Source organism: Erigeron canadensis, chromosome 3 (assembly GCF_010389155.1).
Source record: "Erigeron canadensis isolate Cc75 chromosome 3, C_canadensis_v1, whole genome shotgun sequence".
Taxonomy (NCBI): domain Eukaryota; kingdom Viridiplantae; phylum Streptophyta; class Magnoliopsida; order Asterales; family Asteraceae; genus Erigeron; species Erigeron canadensis.
The window spans coordinates 32,354,537-32,380,891 of NC_057763.1; the positions used below are offsets into that span (position 1 = coordinate 32,354,537).

Genomic DNA, 26,355 nt, shown 5'->3' on the forward strand with positions numbered 1-26,355 from the left:
TTTTTTCTCCATCACGCTCATTACACACACATACGTTCATCCGATCTCCGATTTTCTCTCTCTCCCCCCTTCTCTGATTTTCTCCCCCATAAACACCATCCACCACCGCCCCAAATACCACCATCCACCGCCGCAATCCACCTTCTATGTACGCTATCCCCCATAAACACCATCCACCACCGCCCCAAAAACCACCATCAAACCACCATCCACTGCCGCCGGCTTATTTTTTTTTCTTTTTCATCGCCGCCGCCCCACAAACCACCGGCGTTTTTTTCTTATTCCCCGCTGGATCGTGCGGGTACAACGCTAGTTTAGTTATAAGGATATATCTATACGTGAAAAGGTTATTTGAAAACTTTATTTTTTTTGAAAACCAAAAAACTGATCCTAGCCATCCATCCATCATGATCCACGGTTCAGATTAAAAGTTCCTCCATAAAAAAAATTTAACACGGAGGGGTATATCCGTCTTTTCACCCCGCAAACAAAACCCCCAAAACACATTCAGCTTCTCATTCTTTCCAGAGCTCAACCCTAATTTTCTCTCTCGCCCTCTTTCCTCTCCGCCCTCCCTTTCTTCCCCGGACTCCTCTTTTCTCCAGCCGCCGTCTATAATCCGGCGTACTTCGCGATTAATCATGTTTAATCGATTCATGATGAGTTTCTTATGATCATTGTAGGTATATTCTCTTTGAATCTATATATATATTTGTATCTATAGTAATTTTGCTTGTTTAAGTAATTGTGTTAGTTTAATTCTTCGATTTAATGCTATTTCTATAAATTCTAAGTCTCTGTATCTGTAACAATATCTATACATAACTCTTTGTGTATTTGTTTAAGTAATTGTGGAATTTTATGTTCCTTAGATTTTAACTGTCACGATTAATTCGATGTCGTTTGGTTCAATTTGATTATGTGAGTGAATCAATTTTTGTTCAATATCTGATGAATTTGATGTTTTCGAGATTGTGATGTTATTATAGATCCGAAGTCATTTTTGTCATTAATTGATATATGTGTGTGAATTAGTGTGTGTAACTGCGTGTTCTTAATTTATTTTTTTTGACGCCATTTTTGTTTGATCTGAATCTGAATATGGGTGTGTGAACCATTGTGTGTAACAATGTGTGCTGAATTTAAATTTTCAGGAATGGAATTCTAGATTTAAGTGTGTGTAATTGCGTGTTCTCAAATTTATTTTTTTTACGTCATTTTCGTTTAATCCGAATTTGAATTAGTGTATTTTTTTTTATGTCTTTACTGTTGACTTTTAATAAGCGTAGTTATTTGTTTTACATAAGTCGAGTTGCTCTTGTTAGGAGTGATTTGTGATCAAACTAATGTTAAGGGTTGATCAGAACAGGCTCCATGGCTTTTGATTCAATGGTGTAAATTAGTCAAAATATCTTGCAGTTAGGTTGGAGCTGCTATGGCAACGGTGGTTAATAGTGGTGCTACCTTATTGAGTCATATGTCGACTATAGTTTCAGTTATCCAAATGGTATCGATTCTTGCCGCCCTATATACAAGGAATTAAAGATAAAGTTATCTCAACCACTTGTGTAGTTTAGTTTTAGATGGTACTGGAACAGATTTATGCTTCTTCTTTTCTTGTTGCTGCTTTAGTGTTGATGTTTAACAATAACAGATTTATGTTCATGACGTCTATTCAGCAATCTAACTGTCGTAGATGAAAATACTACACAGTTTTAGAGAATGTTGTGGCATTCCTAGGGCAAATCAAGCGCTAAGGTTGGATATAATCAGACATGTTTTAGATTACATTTGATCTATTGTGAGTAGAGGTGGCAATATGGATAAGTCGGGTAATGGGTCAAAATGGGTAGTTCACAATACACCATGAAACGAGTTGGGTCAGGCTGGCACGAAATACTTCTCCAATTTTTATAAGGAATATTTGTATCAAATATCAATACATGAGTTTTATTATTACATCTATATTAATTAAAAAGTAGACTTTGTATCAAATATCATTACCAGATGCTTCAGTGGGTTGAGTAATGATGCCTATACTTCGGTTGGAGTGCATGTTAGGTAATTTCTTGTTACGAAACTACATTGCACCAAGAATTTGGACGCAGCGGTATCTTCTAATTGCTATTAGAAGCTTTGTATAGTAATTGTATGATTTTGGTTTGTTTTTAGATCTTTGTGCATGTTTAGTTGTGCGTATGGTTAGGGATGGAATTGGTAGAATCATGAAAGGTGTAACTATGTAAAGTATTTTGGGCTGTCTAACGTTCCAAACAATTAAAAAAAACTCTTACAAAAAAAGCTAATTTGAAAAGCCCGAAAGCACCTGACAACCAAGAAACTAGATCAAGAAAGTACTATTTTCACTCTACAAGAAAGATACTACTAACTATATGATTACCCCAAGGAGCAACAATTTGTTACCATTATGTTTACTGGTCTGCTATTTGAGTTTGAAATCTGTCAAATTCTAGTGAATATTATCTTCATTCTTACAAACTAATTGTTTCAAGCGTCTAATAAGCAAGAACACAAGTTTTCAACCAGTGTCACGGTATGAAACTGATTATTTAACCCCTATAAATCAAATATTTTAGTATGAAACTGATTGTAATGCTCTTTAACCCCTGATTATTTAACCCCTATAAATCAAATATTTTAGTTCAAGTTTCCCATTTCAGTAAACCTTGATTGTAATGCTCTTTAATACCAAAATTAAGGTATAGCAAGCAACACACGAATATAATTATTTGATCACTAACTAAAGCTTATATGTGGTTTATAGGTGGCGGCCATGACAAATAGAATTGCATCAACGCAAGTTCCGAACTATCTGAACCTTCTTTCTCAGCCATTGTGCAAGTTCTAAACACCACACTACATGTATTTCATCTAAATTTCCATGAAAAACTGCTTGTTTCTTTTTTCAACTTGTTTTTGGCACTAAGTTATCTTTCCTCCGAAATAGGCAGACAAAGACATGGATGAACTTTAAGCATAAATGAGTCTTCAACCTCTGAACACTGTAAGGTTTTTCAAGTTTTTATGGTATGTGGCTTGAGAGTTGCCTTATCGTATTTCTGTAACATCTAATGTGTTGCAGAAATGAGCTTCAACCTCTAAACACTGTAAGGTTTTCCAAGTTTGTTTCAATCGTGATAAAGATGTATACATATAGAAAGGCAGTACAACTGCATGATAAAGATGTTTGCACAACCTGACCTGAACCATTTCTCACTATACTATGTATTATTTATCTTGACCTGTTGCCCAAGTTGCCTATGTAATAACGTCAAACTTTATTTTGCTCATTTTGACAGTTGGAAGTTCATCAAGGAGGTCTCTGGTACTGGAAGTGTATGTTATCGGAATTACTTGAAGAGACAAAGACATTTCGCACATGTATTCGAAATTGCCGTTGTAGATTTCTTGCGATCTTGACTCATTGTGTTGTAGTAATAACTAACAAGAAAGTAATGTATTTGATACCATGTCAGGATGCATACCAAGAGTTTCTGTTCTTTTCTTTTGATTGATGTAGCTCTTTGTTTTCTCCTTTGGAATATTGTAACTTTTCAGGCTATACTTAATAAACGAAAGTGTTGCCATAGTTTGTTTCAAGTGTTGCCATAATTGTTCAAATCATTTCATTTGAGCATCTAAAGTGTATGGCCATTTTATGAATTCTCAAAACCAAAACATATGAAACATCTTGTGTATGGCCATTTATGAATTCTCGAAATAAAAACACAATGTGTTTTGGATTTGAAAAATCTTATGTATGGCCTTTTTATGAATTCTCGAAACCAAACACAATGTGTTTTCAATTTGAAACATCTTGTGTATGGCCATTTATGAATTCTCGAAACCAAAACACAATGTGTTTTGGACTCGAAGCATCTTGTGTATGGCCATTGCAGGAACCCTGAACCAAAACACAATGTGTTTTAGACTTGAAACATCTTGTGTATGGCCATTGAAGGAACTACCTGAATCGAAACACAATGTGTTTTGTATTAGAAACACCTTGTGTATTGGGCCTTTAGCCCACTCTAGCATTTTAATCTCCATCAAATATGTAATCTTCATCAGATATGTAAAGACTATTGGGCCTTTGGCCCATATATTTTAGCCATTAGGGTTTAGATTTTTTCCAGGCTGGCTAACCCTTGACCTTTAAACCCTAAACCCTAGAGCGGGAACCCTCATCCTCTTTAGGTTTTAGGGTTTAGGGTTTAGTATTTATGGTTAGGCTAACCCTACGACTCCAAACCATAAACCCTTAAGCGTACTGTGACTTCCGTCCCCCTCTTGTAGCCTTTAGCATTCTAGGGTTTAGATCTTTCCAATCGGTTTTTAATGGATAGCTTAGGGTTTAGGGTTTGAAGTTGTAGGGTTAGTCGTACCATAAACCCTTAAGCGTACCGTGACTTCCGTCCCCCTCCTGTAGCCTTTAGCATTCTAGGGTATAGCATTTAGGGTTTAGATCTTTCCAATCAGTTTTTAATGGGTAGCTTAGGGTTTAGGGTTTGAAGTCGTAGGGTTAGCCGTTAGCTAACCCAACGACTTCAAACCCTAAACCCTTAAGCGTACCGTGACTTCCGTCCCCCTCTTGTAGCCTTTAGCATTCTAGGGTTTAGATCTTTCCAATCGGTTTTTAATGGGCAGCTTAGGGTTTAGGGTTTGAAGTTGTAGGGTTAGCCGTACCATAAACCCTTAAGCGTACCGTGACTTCCGTCCCCCTCCTGTAGCCTTTAGCATTCTAATCCAAAACTCATACAATTTCCATACACAATGTGTTTTTATATATTTTACCTTCTCAGTCCAGTCCATTGGTTTTATTGTATTTTATTTTTTTATTATTAAATAAATAGAAATTAACACAATGTGTTTATACTCGAAACCGAAACACAATGTGTTTTAGATTAGAAACATCTTGTGTATGGCCATTGTAGCAACTACTCGAAACCGAAACACAATGTGTTTTGGATTAGAAACACATTGTGTATGGCCACTGTAAGAACTACTCAAAACCAATACACAATGTGTTTTTGTATTAGCAACACCTTGCGTATGGCCATTTTAGGAATTATTATGGCCTTTGAAAACATACTTTACCTTTAATCTTCATCAAATCTGTAATTGACACGTCATGTGTTTAAACAAATGATCATATAAACAACATTTTATATAATCAACACTTTTATAACTAAATGTAACACTTTTAAAATTAAGAGCAACACTTTTTATACTATGATGCAACACTTTGTATGACGAAATGGACCACTTTTAACAATTAAAAACAACATTTTATATAATCAAATGCTACACTTCCAGCAAACTATGACAACACCTTCATGCGCCATCTGATCTCTATTCTGTATACTGCAAGTTCCAGAGTACATCTTCAAACGATGACCGGTTTCCTGCATCAACTGAGATGCACTTGTTCGTGATTCATATCACAATTGATAATGATTCTTGCAAGGAAGTTGTTAAGACTACTGGATCAACAATTCTTTACCTACCATCTTGGCTTCCAAAAGATTTATGTTGCATAAATGACAAAATATTGATATTTATGAATAACTTTTTAAGGAAAGCTTGATCTTTGTGAATCTTTTTCAAAAAAACCCTAGCAATGAGATACAGTTTACCATTTCATACAGCTTCACCTTTCCCTGTTACAATCGGGCCTACAAGTGTTTTCGAGCAATATGAACCCGAAGTCGTATACATCATCAGCCAACTTCTTCATATGCCTGCAACATTTTGACTCCATCAATAAAAATAATATTTACACAGCCGTAAACATAATTGATAGAGGTGGTCAGTTCAAATGTATATAGAAATGGGTAGCCTTGGGCTATATTTATCTCTAACGGTTAAGTTGAGATATTTAATTAAAAAGGAAACATGTCAAACAAGTTAAAATTCATCCAAAAATGTATTCAAATGCATAAAACCTTCAATGTTGCTCTTTTTATTTTCCCTCTTAAATGTATACATTAACGTTGTAATCATATGTATATGTAAGTTACATGACTTAACCACTTACCCAACCCGCCCAAATTGCCTATTTTTCCATCCTACAGGCCCACAGTACTATAAGACATGACAACCAAGAACTGGTTCATTACCATGATTTATGACCGTCTCCCTTTGCCTTTGGACCGTCACCCTTTGCCTATATCACAAATATAATCTAAGTCACGAAAGCCAACAATTAAAGAGAAAGAATGAAGATTAGAGATAAATAACCTCAAGTTGTTCTATATCTTCGGTGATAATGGACATTCCATAGTCACCTAGCTTTGCAATACGATGCTCATCAAGTAATATATTATTTGTTCTTAATCGATTGCTTGAAGAAGCAGGAATTACACCAGTATGCAGAAAATGTACTGCCTTGGCAATTCCAATCAGAACTGCTAAGCGATCTGACCATTTGAAAATCTGATTTGGAGAGCACTCGGCAAATATCATCGCAAAAAAAATAAATGAAATTGCTAAAATGGTCAATATGATACAGCCTAGGATCCTGATCTTGAAACCTAACCAAGTTAAACAAAAACAATTGGACATAAAAGAAACATAATTTCAATACCAACGTTTTAATTTTAAGCTAATACCTCAAATGCTTATTGTAAGAGACTAAGAGTATGTTTCCTAATACTCCGTGATATAATCTTATAATTGGCTAAAAGGACTATTTTAGGTACAATATTCCAAATCATATATAATATATTGATTATCATTTCATTATGAGCGGACTAACTTGAGAGATGAGTACGGAAATTTCCATTAGCTATATACTCATGTACTAGAAAGACTCTGCTCGAAGTGGAATCTTCTAAGCCAGCATCATGAATGCAATAACCCAATATAACAGTGTGTAATATGTGGATCTGAAATTCTATACTGCAACATATACAAATGTATTCAAGCAAGATTTACAGAACTCTAGCAATAACATGAGGTACACAGATCACAAGCATGTTCAGAACAAACCTGATAAAATAGGGCCTTTACCCAAGCAGTTTGATCTATACCAAGCCAGGTGGGTGAGAACCATGATAACTTGGATGCGGAACTCTGCTCTCTGATGGCAAGATCATATACCCTTGCAGCATCATGCAACGATTGGATAAGCACACTGTTATATTCTTCATTTTGCATTGTATCATCAATCTTGACCCTCATTTCTTCATCATCACCACTAGTACATGCTTGAGGATTCCCATTAACTGTTACACCATCATTAGCAGAAACAAACAACACAAACTATCTTGTTCTTCTCAATGGTTCCTATTGGACATGTTTTTAAAGAAAACACAATCTGAGGTGACCCAAAATCCGTGGAAGACGACATTCGATGTTTCCTTACTTTACTTTCTAAAATACGACTACTAACTAAAAGTAATCGTACCGAAGACGAAATCACATCTAAATCTAGATCCCAATAATCAAAACCTAAAACTAATCTACATCTAAATCATAACTATTAACAGGATGCAATGAACTGAAGCGAAATCACAATCAAAATCACACATTATTATAACGAAGAGAAAGAAAGCATCGTACCGATAGACGAGTAGTGGTTGACACCTTCAAGAGTAATAACAGCAGTAAGAATAAAAGAAAAAGGCAGTAAAAAAGCCAGGATTAATATCATATGAAATATATTACAAACGAAATATGTCGATTACCATATGAAATATATAGGTACAAACTTTTGTATGTATATATTGGTTGATTGAAATAATATATCTTCTAACAATTTCTGTTTCATCGTTTATCATATCTTCTTCCTCTATGGATTAACAAAACGAAATCAAAAGTTAGTGTTTTGATTGACGGCGGCGAGGTTAATTGAAATGGAATTCCGGCGGCGATTAACAATACGAAATCGAACAAATAGAACGAAGGAAGATGAAGATGACGGCGGGGAGATTGTTTGACGGCGATTACCGACTGCGAGGAACAATTTTGGATGATGAAGAGGATTTCCGGCGGTGGTTTGTGGCGGTCTAGGGTTTTGGATCGCCGGAGGAAACGGGAATGAAGGAGGAGGACGTGTGTTTTTTTTGGTTTATATAGTTCTTGCATAATTACCATTTTGCCCCTCCGTGTTTTTTTTGTTAAATGATCCTGACCTTAGATTAGATCTAATCCAACGGTCCAGAATCGTTTCCTGGTTTTCACAAAAAACCTTATTTTCTAATAAATACAACTCTATCTATACTTCATATTAGAGCAAACTACCTATTTTCTTTTCAATTATTCTACTTTTGAAATACCTATTATACCCTCCTACAAACAAATATTCTTCCACTCTTTTAAGTGATTTTCCCGTACTACCATTCCATCTATTTCCCAATGTCTATCCCTAATCCCCTTCTCTCTTGCTCTCGCCTAAACCCTAATATAAAAATTAGTTTCATCTCGACGGCAATCAACATCAACCTACAAAAAGATTGGTTTCATTTCTCCCTTGCTCTCTCTGTTTAACTGCAAAAAGATACCGACACATTTAACCATCACCTTTTCAAAGGTACCGCCGCCTCGCACGGGTACCCATCTAGTTACTTTGAAAGTATTTCAATTTATCTTATGATTTTTACAATTATTTTTTTATATAATCTTATCTTAATCTATCTATAATATAACTAAAAGATGAGGTTGGGGTACACTTGGCACCCCTAATCTCCCTTCTTTAGCCTAATTCTCCATCATTATTAATCCTCTAGTTTTTTAATATTAATCTAAATTAATTTACACTTTTTGATTTTTCATCATCAATTTACACTTTAACCCAATCTAAAACAATTAATTTACACTTTTTGGTTTCTCATCACCAATTTACACTTTAACCCAATTTAAAAATAGTTAACTTACACTTTTTGATTTTTTACACTTTAACACAATTTAAAAATAATTAATTATAATAACGAAAAATCAAATGAGAAAGACAAGTTTTAATATATATATTATAAAACAATTGAACTAATAACTTATTAACCAATCAAATCGCTTATTTTTATCAAATTAACTTTCGTTTATGTCATCATTGAATTTAATTACAAATTAAAAATTTCAATAATCATTATACAAATATATTATTATATTAGTATTTATCAAAAAAGTCTCATTAATTTACACTTTTTGGTTTTCCATTAATAATTTACACTTTTTAACCCTTAATATTTAATTTATATTTGATTTTAGCCATCAACTTGAAAAGATTTTTAGAAAAAAATTTATCATTTAATTAGTTAAAACAATTTCAACATATGAAAAGATGAAATATAATATAGGTGTTTAATGTTTTAGAAGTATATTCTTTTAAATTTGTTTTACTTACATTTTTACATTTAAATTTATATATTTAATAATTTATCATATCTTTAAAATGCTATAAACAATCCGTGTAATCATATCTCTCGACTTTCTTAAGATTTCAATTTTGACTTTTCTTGACTTATTATTATATAAAAATAAATATAGATTTACACATATAAATATCAATGTCGGCTACATGACTAAAGATAAATATTTTTTATAAAAAAATATTATAAATTGATACCTATAGGAATCACAGAACATGGGACGATCACAGAAGAAAACACGATTTACAACAAAGGGTTATTTGAATGCTAAATCCAAATTAATATGAACTCCATTAAAAATTCATTCCATTTCTCAATCAAAAAGGTATAAAATTTTCTTTTTTTATATATTAGTTTTGTGTATTAATGTTTAAAGTTACTATTGTCACTCAAATCAAGAGCCCTAATTATTATCAAAGAATAGGGAAACAGTCTTAATTGTTATCTAAGTTATCATAGAACAAGTGATTGAAATAAACTTCTATGTGTTATGGCCCCACATCATAATTAAAAACATTTACTTGAATGTCAAGTACGAGATCATAAGTATGTTTATATTTTAATTCTTAATTATCTTTCATAATATTACATTATTGGTGCAACTGCTTTAAAAAAATTCAATAATAGAGAATGACTACGGCAAACAATTCCAACAATATGTCTCAACTAATAATGGCAGTGACGAACCTGTGATTATTGTACTATTACTTGCAAGCAGGATTATACACGAAAGATCCTTTTTTGGCTCTCTCTTTGGCCCTATGTCTCTTATCCCTAGGAGGTCTTCCTCCACTAGAAGGTTTTTTCGGAAAACTCTATTTATTCTGGTGTGGATGGCAGACAGGCCTATATTTATTGGTTTTAATAGGACTCCTTACAAGCGTTGTTTCTATCTACTATTATCTAAAAATAATCAAGTTATTAATGACTGGACGAAGCCAAGAAATAACCCCTCACGTGCGAAATTATAGAAGATGTGACAGCTTCATTTAAGTGACAATTAAGACTTTTTCTAATTTGTCTATTTGTACATAAAAGTCTCCATTTTAAATTGTTTTCGAATCAAATTTGATTGGTTAAGCAAATCAAACTTGATTTATAAAAGGCAAACATTGTGGTACCTTCTCTAACAAAGCATCTTCTGGTGGATACGGTACGGGATAGCCCTTAAGGATGAATATAAAGAAGTTGGAGATCGGATGTATTTTGGGAATGGTTTGGATTATAGGACAATTCAAGAAATGGTGGTTGTTGGATACGACACGGGTTCCGCCTTAACCATCACTGGTGTCGTCACTGTTCATTAGAGAGGGTGAGAGAGAGAGAGAGAGAGAGAGATTGTATGTGTATCAGTGTTGGTGGTTGTGTAGGGTGATGGTGGTGGTGGTGGTGGTGGTCGGTGAAAATGACTGTGTATTTGCGCTATTTTAGGGGAAGAAGACCGGTTTTAATGAGTTACAAAACAATAACCCGATCAACATAATAGTGCTTACAACCAATAGTGTCAATTAAGCGATACTTGTTGATGAGAACCAACGACCCCGTTGGAAGTCTCCTAAGAATCTAAGACCATCCATAAGTGGTAGGGTGGTGGAATAGGTGACGTAATTGTTATGTGTTAAAACATGTCGCATTCCAAGCATGCAAGCATAAAAATATACTTTTGACCTAATTAAAGGCATCACTTTCCTTCTAAATTCTTAATAACCCTTTAGCTTGTGGTTTCTTTACGTAATTGTTTTATTATTATTTTGGATTACTAGCACGTTACCCGCGTAATGCGGCGGTAGTTGTGGCAGCGACGATGTGGTGGTAGATGCGACTATTTGTGGTAGATGAGACGTCGATTGATGTAGATTATTAATGGGGATACTTTAAAAAATAAAGGATTGATAGTATAATGTAATCATTAATGTTAAGGGGTAGTGTAAGTAAAAATATTTTAGTGCTAAATAAAAATATTACATATCTTAAGGGTGGTAGATGAAAATATTACATGGAAGGGCATTTTAGACATTTCCCCCCATGTAACCTTCAACATGAGGGGTATTTTCTTTAATAAGTAGTATAGATATGAAATCAAAATCAGTTTATATATTTTGATGCAAATATGCAAATATTGTACAACATGGTTTTCCTTCATTATCTCTAATCTATAATATAACTAAAAGATGAGGTTGGGAGTACACTTGGCACCTTAATCCCCCTCATTTAGCCTAACTTTCCATCCTTATTAGTCCTCTAATTTTTTAATATTAATCTAAATTAATTTACACTATTTGGTTTTTCATCACCAATTTACACTTTAACCCCAATTTAAAACAACTAATTTACACTTTTTGGTTTCAAATCACCAATTTACACTTTAACCCAATTTAAAAATAATTAATTTACACTTTTTGGTTTTCCATCACCAATTTACAATTTCATTCAATTTAAAAAATAACTAATTTACACTTTTCGGTTTTATTGGTAATCTAAAATATAACTCTCGTACGAAAACAAAAAAAGAAGCTACGATCAACTACAAAAGGGTTTTTATTTTTATATACTTTGCACATAATTAATTATTATTATTATTATTTAACATTGAATTCTTATGCTATTGTTATTATTATTTCTTTTAATTTAGTTTGTTGTCCGTTATAGGTTCATTATGGTTTTTTCTTCAACAACAAAAAATATGACCACATTAGTTCATTTTGAAGATCTTAAGGCAACACATGTTAACCCTCATTTACGACTCCGTGTTGTGCATGTATGGACGGTTTCGGAGTGGAACAACCTGAAAAAATCAAAACGTTCAGGATGGTCTTTGTTGATGAATTGGTATGTATTTTTCAAAATATATAGTTTACACTTTTAGAATATAAGAAACTGTAAATTTTTTATTTAACTAAAGTTGAAAAAAAGAGGTAAACAGGAATCAATATTTATATGGAGTTAATTTTTGTATGTTTCTTCTTTAGCATTCGTATTGATTAAGTTATGATATATGACTTAACTAATCTAAATATTATATATTAAATTTTGTATTGGTAAACTCTTAAGATTTGCGATTATATCTTTCCATAACCTTTTAGATATAAAGTCTAAATTTGCTATGAGTAGGTTTCTGGTTACTTTAATATATTGACTTTGATTATTTTGATATCGTTTTGAAAGTAGCTCATTAATGGTGTATACTTAAGATTTACGATTATATATTTCTATAAGATTTTAGATAAAAAGTCAAATTTTCCACATAGAAACACCCTAAGAGAACTTACCAGTTTTTTCCATGTTTTTTTTGCTATTTGCAGGGAACTATCATACATGGCTCGGTCAATGGTGAATGGGCGGAAAATTTTAGGAGTATTTTGACCGATGGAGTGACTATTCAGCTAGCAAATTTCCAAGTTGATTTTGGTATATTTATTTAATATATTTAAATTCTAATTTTTTAGCTTTGATTAATATATTTTGAGACTATTCGTCCATTGGACGGGCTTGAACACTAGTTATATATAAAGAAAAACCATTATGTAATGATGATGATGTCAAATTGGTAATAATTTTGCTTCGTATCAGCATTAGGGATGGCACCCGCGGGTAACGGGTGCGGATACCTCTTTCCCGTCACCATGCCCGCACGTTTTTCTTGATCCGTTAATTCGCGGGTATCTGCAAATGGGTTAAATATTTGATCCATATCTGTCATCCGTGGTTATACAAGTTCATGGGTAGATCCGTGGATTCTATATCACCTTAAAATTGTGATAATGGTAGAAAGAAATGATAATGCTAAAATTTAAAAAATTTTAAGCGAACGGTCAAATTAAAGTAATAATGTTATGTAGATTGAAAACAAAATATCTACGGGCTATAAATTAGGAATGAAGCATTAAGATTGGAACAAAACTCTAAACATCATACGTAAAGGATTTGATATTTTGAGTTTTAAAATTTACTAATATGTATCATATATAATTTTAATATAAAACTAAAAATAAGATGCATCTTTCACGGGTTATCCTACGGATATATCAACAGATCTTACTAATGTGTATCACGGGTTCGCGGGACGAATACATCTATGACGGATATGGTATATCCATTACCTGTCCGCGATCCGCAAACGGTACATATTTATACCCGTTATGTATCCACGGATGAAATTCATTGAAATTACTCGTACATGACAGATAGATATCCGCGGATTACGGATTTTTTTTAGTCCGTTGCCATCCCTAATCAGCCTAGTGCGGATTCTATTAGACAAACCCATATAATTAACTACATAAAAGCGAACCTAACTATTTTCTTTCATGGCCCACGATTTCCACCTTTAACATCATGATTAAGCTTTTAGAATATCATTTTAAAGTATTCCCTGTCGAGGGACCGTATACTCAATTAACCATCCTTATCAGTTATCAACATATTATATATGTTACTCCACGACAAGCATATATATATACACCTCAACTTTTCAAGAGAGCATGTTCTATACGTATCCAACATAACATTTACAAGGTGGATTAATTGCGGTTTTAATAAAATAGTGAGTTTTATCCCAAAATGGTTTCATTTTAATACAAGCCCAATATGAAAGTCTATATCAGACATGACATTAGGAGTGCTCTCAAGAGCTAGCTAATAAAAATGATAAGAATTAATAGAAATCATTAATATAACTTCTTTTATTATTATTATTTTTTTATTGTTTGTGTCACGGGACGGCTAGCCGTTACATCCATACAGGCAGGCAGTCACTAGCGACCGATCCACGGAATCAGGAAACACATGCAGTGGCGGCTCAATCAAATTGGAGGCCTAAAGCAAGTTTTTATTATCGGGGACCTTTTCAAATAACAAAACTATTGATATTCTAAACAGAGTTTACTTTTTTCAACAATGCAAAAGAAATTAACAAATTTCAAACACTAATTTGAAATGATAAATCACTCCTAATCAATAGACATGTTATTTCATTTAAAATTTTATGTGATATCTAACCATATAAAAATTTTTCCATAAGCTTTGAAAAACTTGTCTACATTGAAGCAATTATCACCTAATTGATAAAACTTATTTATCTAATCCTCGTTTTCACATAATTATATGCATAACTAGAAAAATATGAGGCCTTAAATACTTGAGGCCTAAAGCCCTTGCTCCACCCTTGAGCCACTAATGACCACATGAGAGAAAAAACTCATCAATTTAATCGTTACAGAAGGCACGACGTTAAACTAGAGGTAAAACCTCACCTGCTCAGACTCAAACCTTGGTCTCGTAGGATCCAAACATCATTTCAGGACTTATATATTGGTTATATTAAATGCTTCCAGTGTGAAATCATCTTTGTAACGTGTAGTGACATGGTAATACAGGTGACATGTCACATTGAAGGGGGGTCAGCCCTCATTTTTAATCGACTATGTAGACAACATGTCACATTGAAAGGGTGGGTGTACTGTCCACGGCACGGGGGAAATGGTCTTTATTTTATACTCTTTAATTATTTTATCTATTTATTACATGCACACATTAAAGTGATTATTAAACTAGAAGCTAAATTACATATGCTTAAATATATCTTGTTTAATTCATAAGGATATATAAAACTTTGGTACATTATGTCATTTTATTTCTTTATATATGATTCGATTTCTTAATTAGTGGTGAGTTTGATACGACTAATAATATTTTTAGGTATGATTAATTAGTTACTAATCTTGGCATTCATATATGTCTGCTCTTGAACGAACAAGCTAGGATGTTGAATTGTGAACCTAGCTAATTGTCTAATACCCAATCAAAGATAAGCTCCACGATTAGATATATATACCATCTCCTGATCATATAAGGTTGATTTCTGTTATCGCGAGTTTGTGGCTAATGAATTAGAGACTCGCATTCAAACGTTATTTTTGTTATCCTCAAAATCTAACCAACTTTGCCAGCAAACTAATCTTAAAGTGATCTTAAAGCGACCATTCGTTTTGCAGGTCGCCCAATGTCGTCGCAGGTGCTCCATGGCCATAATGGGGCATTTTTATTCTTTTTTTCTCTTATGATTTAAACTTAAGACTTTCACATATATTCACTCTCAATAAACTAAATATTTACCACAAGGCCATGATTTCACGTTAAAAAGTGGATATGTGAACTAACACCCCTTGGCGGGCATATAATATGCCTAACATAAATGAGTATGATACCCTACTTGCATCCAAAATCCAATAAACAAAATAAAGGTCAAAATTTTCTATTTTCAATCCTATAAGCCAAACACATTCTTGTTATTGTGTCTATTTAATGATCCGTAGTCTGTCACACCATTTTATTTTTTTTTTAATTTGATTTTGTAAAGTGGGTTATATAGTTTATTATTTTCTAAATAGTCAAAGCTTGCAACCCAAAGCACCCCTTTCTTTTCCTCACGTCATGCTGTCTGTCGATTACAAACGTGTTTGCAAGCCCTCAAAACCCCTATATTTTAAAAACAAACATGTAACGATAAACTTTTTCGCTGATAAACGGATCATAAAGTGAATTAAATCCCCTTAATATTGTGATTTGCGTTATAAACAATCACGCTTCTACTAGGTTAAACAATTATGTTAACTCTCTGGAGTAAAAATAAATGTATAACCATTGCATGATTGGCAACTCACTAACCGATTCTATTGCCAACATAAAAGAAGATAAATCACGTAACTCTATCGTTAAAGGACATAGGGGTTAAATTTCACCATAGGACATGGGTCAAATTTCACTCGCTAGTAATTGTAGATCTGCATTAGTATTTAAGCGTTAAAAACATGTTTTCTTGCACAGTTGCAAGCATCTTTTGTAAAAATCGGCATTACTAATGTAATTGATAATGCTAATGCTGTGATCGATACAGACATTATACAGTAATAATATCATTCAGCTAATAGAAATGTAGAAGGGCAAAGGAAGGAAGATATATATTATTCATCATTTCCCTGCAATTGTTTGTGGCAAATTTGTTATGCCATGGACATCAAAGACTTCATATTTGGCATTTCTTTTAGAGAATGGGTATTAAAATTACCCTAATGAAACACCATGACCACCATTGTAGCATGATCTTTATCTGGAAATTATTCAAAATATAAAGTTAACTAGTTCCAACTATTTGCTTTTAAAGATTCTTTTGACCAAATTTCAAAGGTGACGTTGAAATAAAGAAAATCTTGTCCCCAACAAGATTTAATAGAAAACATCTGTTGCTCTCTCGGCAGAAATTAACTGAAAATAGTACACCCTGAAAGAGCGGTCTGTTAGTTAGATATCCTATAGGCAGGGACGGAGATAGCTTATAACCAGAGGGGTAAAATGACCTTCCAAAGTGACTACCGGTATAATATATTGTTCCGTTAAACTTAGCCTTGATCAATGGAAAATACTTGGCCGACCCCTGTCAATCACTAGACCGACCCCCTCATTCCAATCAAATTGCAAGCTTCAGCGGTGTTCATATTTAATGAAAACAGGTCGCCGGCCTTTTTATTTTCCAGGTGTTCTGCTACTAAGCATCATAGTCTCAAGTTGACTAACACAGTCATATTTTCTATAGGTAGGTCGATCTTAGGTATGTATCTTAATCTACTGTTTTATTTGTTGAAGACATTATGAAATGTTTCCAATTTATGGTTGATTCAAATTGCATTCATATATTTTAATGACTCCATTCATAATATTTACTATCTCTGTCCCTGCCTAAAGGTGCTAATGTACTATCAATTCTTATGAAGTTACGTGGGGAATCGGCAAGAAAGAGTTTACATAGCTTAGGCCAGGTGAAGAAAGATTCCAAACACCACGATTATTTTATATAAACAAAAGACGGCTTATTGTCCAAGGGAACCGCGAAAGTGACACGATTCAGGCAACTTTGCCAGTTACGGGTCTCAAGCAGTGCCTTGCAGCCGCCTCAAAGGCCTTAAAATCATGTTATAACTTGTTCAAATGCTAAATTACTACATTCTATGCAACACCAATCTTAATTGATCATCTAAAAAAGAATCAATTTAACAGAATGGCAAAAGAATTGTTTATTTTATTATTGATATACGCTTAAGAAGAAAAAGGAGGGTTAAAAAAGAAAGTCAAGGAGCAGTTTGTAAGTTTATATCAGGGACCTCTTCTTTGAAGGAATTACTGTCGGGGTTTGGCCCTGAATGTACCTCATGCAACTCCAACCTTCGGCTACCGCTGTCCTCTATAAACGACTATACATGGGGGGAAAAACTATAATTAGAGAACATCGAGTGTCAAGAAGACAAAAAAACAATGAGATTGTAAATAGAATACTTTACCATGTCATTTGGATTTAAAGCACTGGCCTTGCCAATCTCGGCATCTAGTAATAAGCCAAATTAAATTGTCAGTAAGCAGAAACATTTTGCAAGTGAAAACAGCGTATAGAATATAGAATCTTAACCTGCAAGTTTTGAATGCAGAGATAGATGAGTCTGTAGAAGCATAAGAAGAAAGATGAAACACAACGCCATGTTCGTTTGTTGAAAAAATCGTCAAAACTTGGAAGGTAACTTTGTATTTGTAATAGAATTATCTACACTAGTGAAAGTAATATAGTACACTAATAATGCTCTATAAAGGGACATTCAAAAAAGTTAAAGAAAGAAAAAGGCCAATACATAGTTACTTTTCTTATTTTTTAATTAATTTTTTTCTGTCAAAAGAATTCCAGGCGTTGTGTAGGTCAGTGTGTGTGTTTATTGGGCACAGCATAAGACAAGAGGACAGTTAGTTGATTGAATAGAGTGACATGCTCAATTCTTAATTAGTTCTAACTATTCATGCAAAACAACAGTGCCCAAATGAGAGAGGCCGAACTATACCTTATTTATGTGCAATGCTAAGAATTCTTTATATTCCTTAAAAAGATTGAAGAAGATCCAAGACTGCTTTCCTTCGAGGCATGCTCGGAATGGCTCCCTTCACTTGGACACATAAAGAAGCTGCCGCAGCTGTCACCAAAACAAATCATATTAACCCCAAATCTATCGAAAATAAATTATGAAAGAAAGTAGAGTTGGGAAAATAGACGAGGTTGGCCGATTGCATAACAGGTCAAGAGAGGTAGCTTTGTGGTGAGTCAGAATGGGCTGGGTTGACCCGACATACTTTCTATCCAATATTTAGAACTTACTATGAGTAATTGGTGCACCAAACATTATCACTAAAATCATAATAATGTAATAACGACGACAATAATGATCTAATTTAATTATAGATTGGGTTGGAAGGTATTATATATTAAACTTCACTTTTGGGTGTTTTTGACAAGTCGGGCCCATTTGACTCAAATTGACCTGTTGGAGATCAAACCTAACTGAAATCAACCCATTCTTAAGTAAATAAATCAAAAGTGCCACCTATACTAACAAGAACAAGTTTATCTGAGTATGCTCACCCGCAAATCTCAAGCATTCAACTTTGGGTTTCCCTTCCACTAAAGCAACCGCAAAAGCAGCAGTGAACGTATCACCTGCACCAGTTGTGTCGAGGACTTTTTCAGCCTCAATAATGCCTTGTTTAATTGGTTCTTCTCCTTTAGTGAATAAAGCGGATCCTCTCCCACCAAGTTTCACAAGGACTTCCTTAACACCCTGGTAAGAAATTTCATAGCAGAAAATCATTCAACTAATGCAGTTTCAATCTTTTTGCACATAACACAAACAAGGAAGAATGGAAAATCTATCAACATTGATTGTAGCACCCACAAGGCCACAAGTGGATTACAACACGGTCAACACCTATATGTTTTAACTTTTAAAATCAGATTATGCTTCGGATTATCTGAGCATTTAGGGGTCAAATACTCACTTTTACATCTGTTCCATATCTTCCATAATATTATCTAGAAGTAAATAATATTTAGGTGTACCGTGTACACCCCTTCTTTTGAACTTTCAATCACGTTTCACCCATTATCTCTTCCGTCAATCCTAAAAATGTTTTTTTGGCCATTAATCATTATACCTATTACTTCCTAGAACAGCTAGAACTTTTCAAACACTTGAACATCTAATTTGTGATTAGAGTTAATTGCACAAATCATCCCCGTGGTTTACACGAATTCATTGTTTTCATCCCTCAAAGTTATTTTTAGGGGATTTCCTCCTTCATCTTTACTTTTTAGCACCTTACATCCTTTTGAAGGATGAAAAACACGAAAAGTGTGCAGACTTTTTTAGCACCTTACATCCCTCAAAAGGAATCAATCCCCTAAAAATGTAAAGATGAAGGACGAAATCCACCAAAAATAACTTTTGAGGGTTGAAAACCATGAAAGTGTGTAAACCACGGGGATAATATGTGCAATTAAATCTTGTGATTATTAATATTTCAAAGCCGCGGCACATATTATATTTTGACTATTCAAATATCACAGGATCACTTATATTTCAAAACTCACCAATTCATGACATTTAGCTACAGCCAGGCTAATCTCTTCAAAGGTTTCAGTTTGCATTCCTGTCAAACGAGCAAGTTCGGTTTCATTTGGACTTAAAATATCGACATGCTTTAATAGTTCCACGGGAATTGGAGCATCCATTCCTCCAGCATCCAAAATCACCGGAACACCTGCACTTCTTGCAGCCTGTAGCCATAGTAAAGCTGTAAAGTATTATAACAATATTTATATAGCAGAACTCAGATGTATATAACTTTAAAGTGCTTATATCCAACAAATACTTAAATTTCATGAAACAAAACTATAAAGTAATAATTCACCTACATGTTCTTGGTTCCTAATTCAGTATACCTAATAGAGTTTATAGCACAAAAATGAATCAAATTTTCTTAAATCTTCATTATATGTAATGAAATTTTCATACCTCTTGAAGTAACAAAATTTATTTCCGTACCAATGTTCGTAAGTAACCTTGAAAGAGATGCACGTCACCACATGCTGTATAAGGTTACTTACATACATCAGTCAAGAAATGCAAGCTTTTTACTTCAAAAAGTATAAATAGTAAGTTCATTACATACAACCACGATTTAGTGAAAGTTCATTAAAATTTTATTGCAATAAACCCTGTCAAACATCAATCTGAATTAAACTATACAACATATAACAATACTATAATATAAAACATTTAGCCTGTGGGACCTCCAAAGTTAAAGACAATGGACCACCTGCAGATCATTGTGTAGGAAACTTAAATTAGTTGGATCTATTTAGAGCATACTATATTGTGCTTGGCTCATACACCTCTCACACTCCTGCATCAGCATCACACTCTCCTCACTCAAACCCACAAAATATCATGACATAGTGCTAAAAGAAACTTAGAAAGTGAAGTGGGGCCCACATTAGCACACCCTTCGACTAGGTTGCCACCGGCCTCACTCCCTCCCTGTCAGAGGACTAGGCATTAAGGTAGCTCACCAGGCCCTCTGCTCTCACACCCTTTATGACTACCATGTCTTATACAATAAACTTAAACACAAACACCCTCGTTCCCACTCTCAAGGGGGCCTTGACCTAGCTTTCTTCGAAAAGCAAGCTTATTCACTTTTTTTAGCCTCTGCATTATCATCATTAATGTAGGAGATATTATTTGGATTGACTTATTACTTTATTAGCATAAGAACCTTATAAAGTTAAAAGCAAATGTAAAATAAAGCTAGCCAGCCATAGCTACTTAACTGGGGCGCATTTGGCTACGACAAACCTACTACGTATTAAACTTAAGTTGTTTCGCAATACATATATTAACACAATAAGCTAAAAAGCTAGACTAAACAATCACACAATTTTCAAAACCACATTACACTAATACACTCCTAAAGCACTAATTCACAACCCAGAACATAAAAAATAAACATAATAATCATCATAATAAAATAAAATACATTCTATACCTTAGCAACTCGAATGTTAACAGAATCTGGAATCTCTCTTTGCAGCAAAACAATCCCGGCATTCTTAACAATCTCGAAATCATCATCATTAACATCCTCCCAACCCAACATATTAGCACCCCCAACAATTATTATAGAATTTTGTCCATCACATTGTAACATGACAACAGCATGTCCACTTGGCACTTTTTCATCCTCAACTTCATTTAAATACTCAAGATTTACACCACCTTTTTCAAGTGCATCAATTATCAATTTCCCATGTGCATCTGACCCGACCCGACCCATAAAGTAAGTCGGGTATGCCAACATTCCACCACACACTGCTTGGTTAGCTCCTTTCCCGCCGGCTAACGTTTGACCTGTTTTCGCGGAGATTGTTTCGCCTTGTTTTGGGATCCTGTCGATTTCCACGTAGATGTCGGCGTTGGCTGATCCAACCACCACTAACGGCGGCGGGTTTATGGCGGCGGTTGAGTTGGTGGCGAAAGATTGTATTTTTTTAACTGGGGTGTTGGAAGTGAACATGGTGATGAAATTTGGGGGCGGTAAGATGGTGGATTGGTGGTGGTGGTGAGTGGTGGTGATCGGAGAATGTGGAGGCCATGACGGTGATATTGATGACATGTTTTTTTTTTTTTTGAGTTAGTGAGATTCACGACTCTTCTGTTGGTAGTTTGTTACACTTTGTGATAGAGTCAACGCTATGTCAACAATCGTTATCACTTATGAATCAATAAAACCGATAAACTGGATAAGTTTAATTTGTCAGGACATGTTTAAAAGTGTTGTACATTTCATATAATCACTTCCTGAAAATATACGTAAATATCAGAGTACAACAATATCATATATGTTTAAACAAATTAATTATAGCTCGGGGCTACACTTAACATTTCATTTTTTTTAAACAGTAAATTGGACTCAACATGTTTTTTAACTAAAGAAAACTCATTGTTTAAAAAACTCTTATCAACAAAATTTAAACTCAAAACCTAAAAGATTATAGATGTTTAGGTTGATAATATAAAAAGTACTAATAAATCCTCCTAAGATTAGCATAAAAATCATCTTAAAACTATAAAAAGGTGACATGTAATCTCTACTGATTTTCTTTTCTAATCTTGCACCTGATTTTTCTACGTGTCATCATCTAATAGTTAGAAAGTGACATTTGGACCAAATCTCAACCATTTCATTTTTCCCTCTCTTCTTCAAATTTCAACCACTCATTTTTTTTCTCACTCTCTCTCCTCCCTCCTCCCTTCTCATTCCTCTCTAACACCACCTTCATTTCCGTCCACCACTATCACCATCATCTCCGACCACCACCATGATCCTCCAACGACGACGACAACCACCACCACGACGACCATCACAATCTGCTGTCTTTTTCTTTCCTTATGGCCACGGTGCCGACAACGGCAAGGGCGGAGCCCGTACCGTATCCAACCACCACCATCTCTTGGATCACCGCCATCAAATCCATACGATTCCCATATGCGTCCGATGACAACCCCGTTAGAACGGATAAGGGCAACGTCCGTACCATATCCATCGGAAAACGAAACTGATTCTCGCTGAAAATGTTGCCGAAGATGTCGCCGGATTATGGAAAATGAGATTTGAGATTTGAGGAGAAAGAAAAAATGAATGATTGAGATTTGGCCGTAATTTAAAAGATTGTCCTAAGTTAACCCATCCATATATATATGTGTGTGTGTGTATCTATAATATTGAATTTATTAAACTGTCTTTATATGAAATATTATATCAATCATCTTCTCTGTTATCATTTAATCTTTTGTGATTATATATATTATTCTAGCTTTTTCTCTTTTAATATCGTTATGGTTCCTAACTATAAATGTTGTTGATCTATTATGACTTTCTAATTTTCTAATTAACTCTTGATCTAACATTTATGGTATCGGGTTTTTAAATTAATCTTAATTTTTTTTTGTTTTATAGTTTTTTATTTTTAGATAAAGAATATGATATAAAGTACTTAGAAGGGTGAGGAGATAAGGAATTTAGATAAAGAGACTCGGAGAGAGTGAGTTTTAGAATGTCATAAGCCCATAATATCTATTATCTATTACTCCTTTATAATGATTATTCCCCTTATACTTTTAGTAAATGTTAAAAAATAGTTAGTTGGTAAAAATACTATATTACCCTTCTCTACCATCTATTAATTAGCACGAGAGTAAGTACCCGCGCGTTGCGGCGGTGAGATGGTGGGGGTGATAGCTAGGTCAGAGAGTGTGATAGTCAAATGCCTACGGCCTCCGCCCTCCGCCCTCGGATTTAAAAATTCGTTGAAAGTATATCGAATGACATCTCTAATGAAAGAGCATGAAATTTTATGAACACCCATACAATTTTTATAATTTATCGACGTATGATTTTTGAGATAAAAGATTTTGAATGAATTGGAGGAATAAATGATTTATGGAGGAGAGAGAAAAAAGATGATTGGTTGAGATTTGAGAGACAAGGGTATTATGGTTATTTTAGATAAATATAGAATAGATGAGAGGGGTATTTTGGGGATGTACTTAAAATCAATATTGAAAATCTGAACTTAATGTTGAAAATCTGGAAGGAATCTGCTTTATAATATAGTATAGATAAGTGAGGGCAGTCCCGGTATTTTGTCAAACTGAAAACAGGTAGTTGATTTTAACGCACACTCTCCTCGGGAATTTAAAGAAACACTTGTGCATCCCTTCCTCTTAAGTTTCAAACGAATGAAAATTGATGTTGATGATTAAAAAGCTTTAACAAGCCGGATGGAACAAGAGGATTGGTGAAAAGGTGAATCAGAAAAAGGTGGGAATTATTTATATAACTTCTTTTTTATATTCTCAATGTATCAAATACGAACTCTGCTTTGGGTTTCAAATCAATTGTTATTGTTTAGAGCTTAGCCTTTTTATTTTGCATGCTGGCCAACTGTTTGATGAATTGCCTTTACACCTTACTTGCTTACTGACTTTATATAGTTTTAAGTATAAACAAGATCAGATTTTGTGTTGTAACTTCCTGCGTTTGCGTTTCTTGCTATATTATGGGTCATTTGACCGCGTTTAATTAGGATCATCTGTGTATAGAATTGAAATGATCCCGATAATGGTGTGACACAAACACGAGAAAGCAATAGAACTGTACGTTTGGACAGGCTGCTGCAGTATGTGATGGGTAAAATAGCGTGTATCGTTTTGTTGCAACATATATCGGAAAGTTACATCACTGCTGCTTATCATTTACTATATGAAAACCCCATTTGTTCATACAACTCTTTGTTTCTTAACAACAAAATTATCCTCATGAATATGATTTATGAAAAGTTACACTATAAAACTTTTTCCTGCCTCTGTGTTTAAATATTTTTTCCGTATATGTGCTAAGAGTTTTATGCGTACGAAAATATAGTCATTATGAAGGTTTCTCAAACTGGACATCATATTTACTTCGTTTATGTATTTTGGTTACACTGAATTAAATCTCTTTTGGTACACTTACAGGCAGGAATAAACATTCCACTGAAAGCTCACAGTTGATGGCTGGTGGCAACAAATTGAAAGTTCATTTTCATACGATCTCTGCATTTTGAGGTTTGAATAGCATTTGAGATTTCCCATAGTTATAATTAACTTGCTCAATCATTATATATTATTACAAGTGGGAGGGTGTGTTATGTTTGAAGTTCAGTTAATTGTTTTAGCAGGTGGTATGAATGTAGTCTTAAAAATGCATGTGATTAGTAAAAACCAAAATGTCGAGTAGTTTTTTTTAAGTTGAATTATAGAAAATTGAAAGTTGCGGCATTAATTTAAAGGTTCTGGAATACTCCTAGGCCGAAGCCGTTTTGACCCGTTACCCGCCTGGTTAGCCCATTATACCACTTCTATGTAATATATTATGGTCTAAATAGTTTATTAAATGAAGACAAGATCATTGAATAAGACTCAAATTTGTTTCTTGAGTTTGGTGTTTAGATGGGAAATACACAACGGAAGTTGACAGAGTTCTTAGATCAGGTGGCTTTTGGGTGCTTTCCGGTCCTCCAATTGATTTGAGAAATAATTACAACTCATGGCAACATCCAAAGGAGGATATTGAAAAAGAATAGAAGAATATCAAAGAGGTTGATAAGCTTCTTTCCTAGGAGAAAATATTTGAAGTGAAGAAACAAATACTTTTTGCAAGAAACTACATCCCCAGTAATGTCGTGTCTCAGAAGATGCTCCTGGAGTTACCTATTGCTCCCAAGATCTGGATGAAGTCAGGTATGAATACAATGATATTTGATTATATATCCATGTGTATTAAATTCTTAGGTCCCATAAATGATTGTGTGGGCTGCTTTTAGGCTGTTCTATATATACTGGTTGCAAACCTAGATGTGGCACTTTCAACCCATTTGGATTTGGATGGGTTGGTTACGGTTATTTCTTTATAACCTCTTACATTGTCTTATAATAACTTTCAGGTGAATGTACTGACACGCAGAATCTGTTGGTCATCATCCACAAAGCCCAACACGCTTAAGATGGGGGCATTGAAGGCATGGTGACCTGGATGAAGGTTTAGGTTATAAAATAGGTCTTCAAACAAACGATCATTAGCAACATGTTGCTGACTATGGAGGGAGGTGCAATGGTAGAATTTTGTCTTGATGGTTAATCAACATGTACCATGGGATCTGCCGTAACGCGCGGGTACCATGTTAGTTTAAATTAACAAACTTGTTGCATTGAAAATTTTCAGGGTACTTACAACTGAGAACATGAAGGCCTTTTATAGAGCCTTAAAGATACACGAGGCTACAATATTTTACATTATTTTGACTATATGATTACAACAAACAAAGAAACAATCACTACAAATTTGAAATGATATGAATATTTACAATAAAATATTTATTGAAATGAAAGGCATCTTCTTTATTTCTTGTCAACAATTATTGCTTTTGATATCGTCATTACTTACGTCTTTAAGGCTCTATAAAAGGCCTTCATATTATATTCTCAATTGTATATAT

At 34.1% G+C, this 26,355-nt stretch overlaps 1 protein-coding gene and 1 long non-coding RNA gene across 2 annotated transcripts; one reads left to right on the top strand and one right to left on the bottom strand.

Moving 5' to 3' along the window:
* Positions 1-17,410: 17,410 nt before the first annotated feature.
* Positions 17,411-21,982, bottom strand: LOC122592596 (ribokinase). Its single transcript, XM_043764869.1, has 6 exons — positions 21,306-21,982; positions 19,849-20,034; positions 18,844-19,039; positions 18,269-18,397; positions 17,723-17,766; positions 17,411-17,635 (listed from the first exon to the last, which is right to left on the bottom strand). Exons 1-4 carry the CDS (start codon positions 21,930-21,932, stop codon positions 18,306-18,308), a joined length of 1,101 nt encoding a protein of 366 aa, XP_043620804.1. The 5' UTR covers positions 21,933-21,982; the 3' UTR covers positions 17,411-17,635; positions 17,723-17,766; positions 18,269-18,305.
* A 3,198-nt stretch (positions 21,983-25,180) lies between these two features.
* On the top strand, positions 25,181-26,054 carry LOC122594599. Its single transcript, XR_006323042.1, has 2 exons — positions 25,181-25,600; positions 25,804-26,054. It is a non-coding gene; the product is annotated as an uncharacterized LOC122594599 (long non-coding RNA).
* Positions 26,055-26,355: the final 301 nt, after the last annotated feature.

Excerpts from the sequence above, each read along its gene's own strand:
- LOC122592596 (XM_043764869.1), bottom strand. The coding sequence starts at position 21,932 with ATGTCATCAATATCACCGTCATGGCCTCCACATTCTCCGATCACCACC. Across the intron at positions 20,035-21,305 it reads TTAACATTCGAGTTGCTAAG|GCTGCAAGAAGTGCAGGTGT; the intron begins GTATAGAATGTA and ends CTATGGCTACAG. Across the intron at positions 19,040-19,848 it reads TAGCTAAATGTCATGAATTG|GGTGTTAAGGAAGTCCTTGT; the intron begins GTGAGTTTTGAA and ends ATTTCTTACCAG.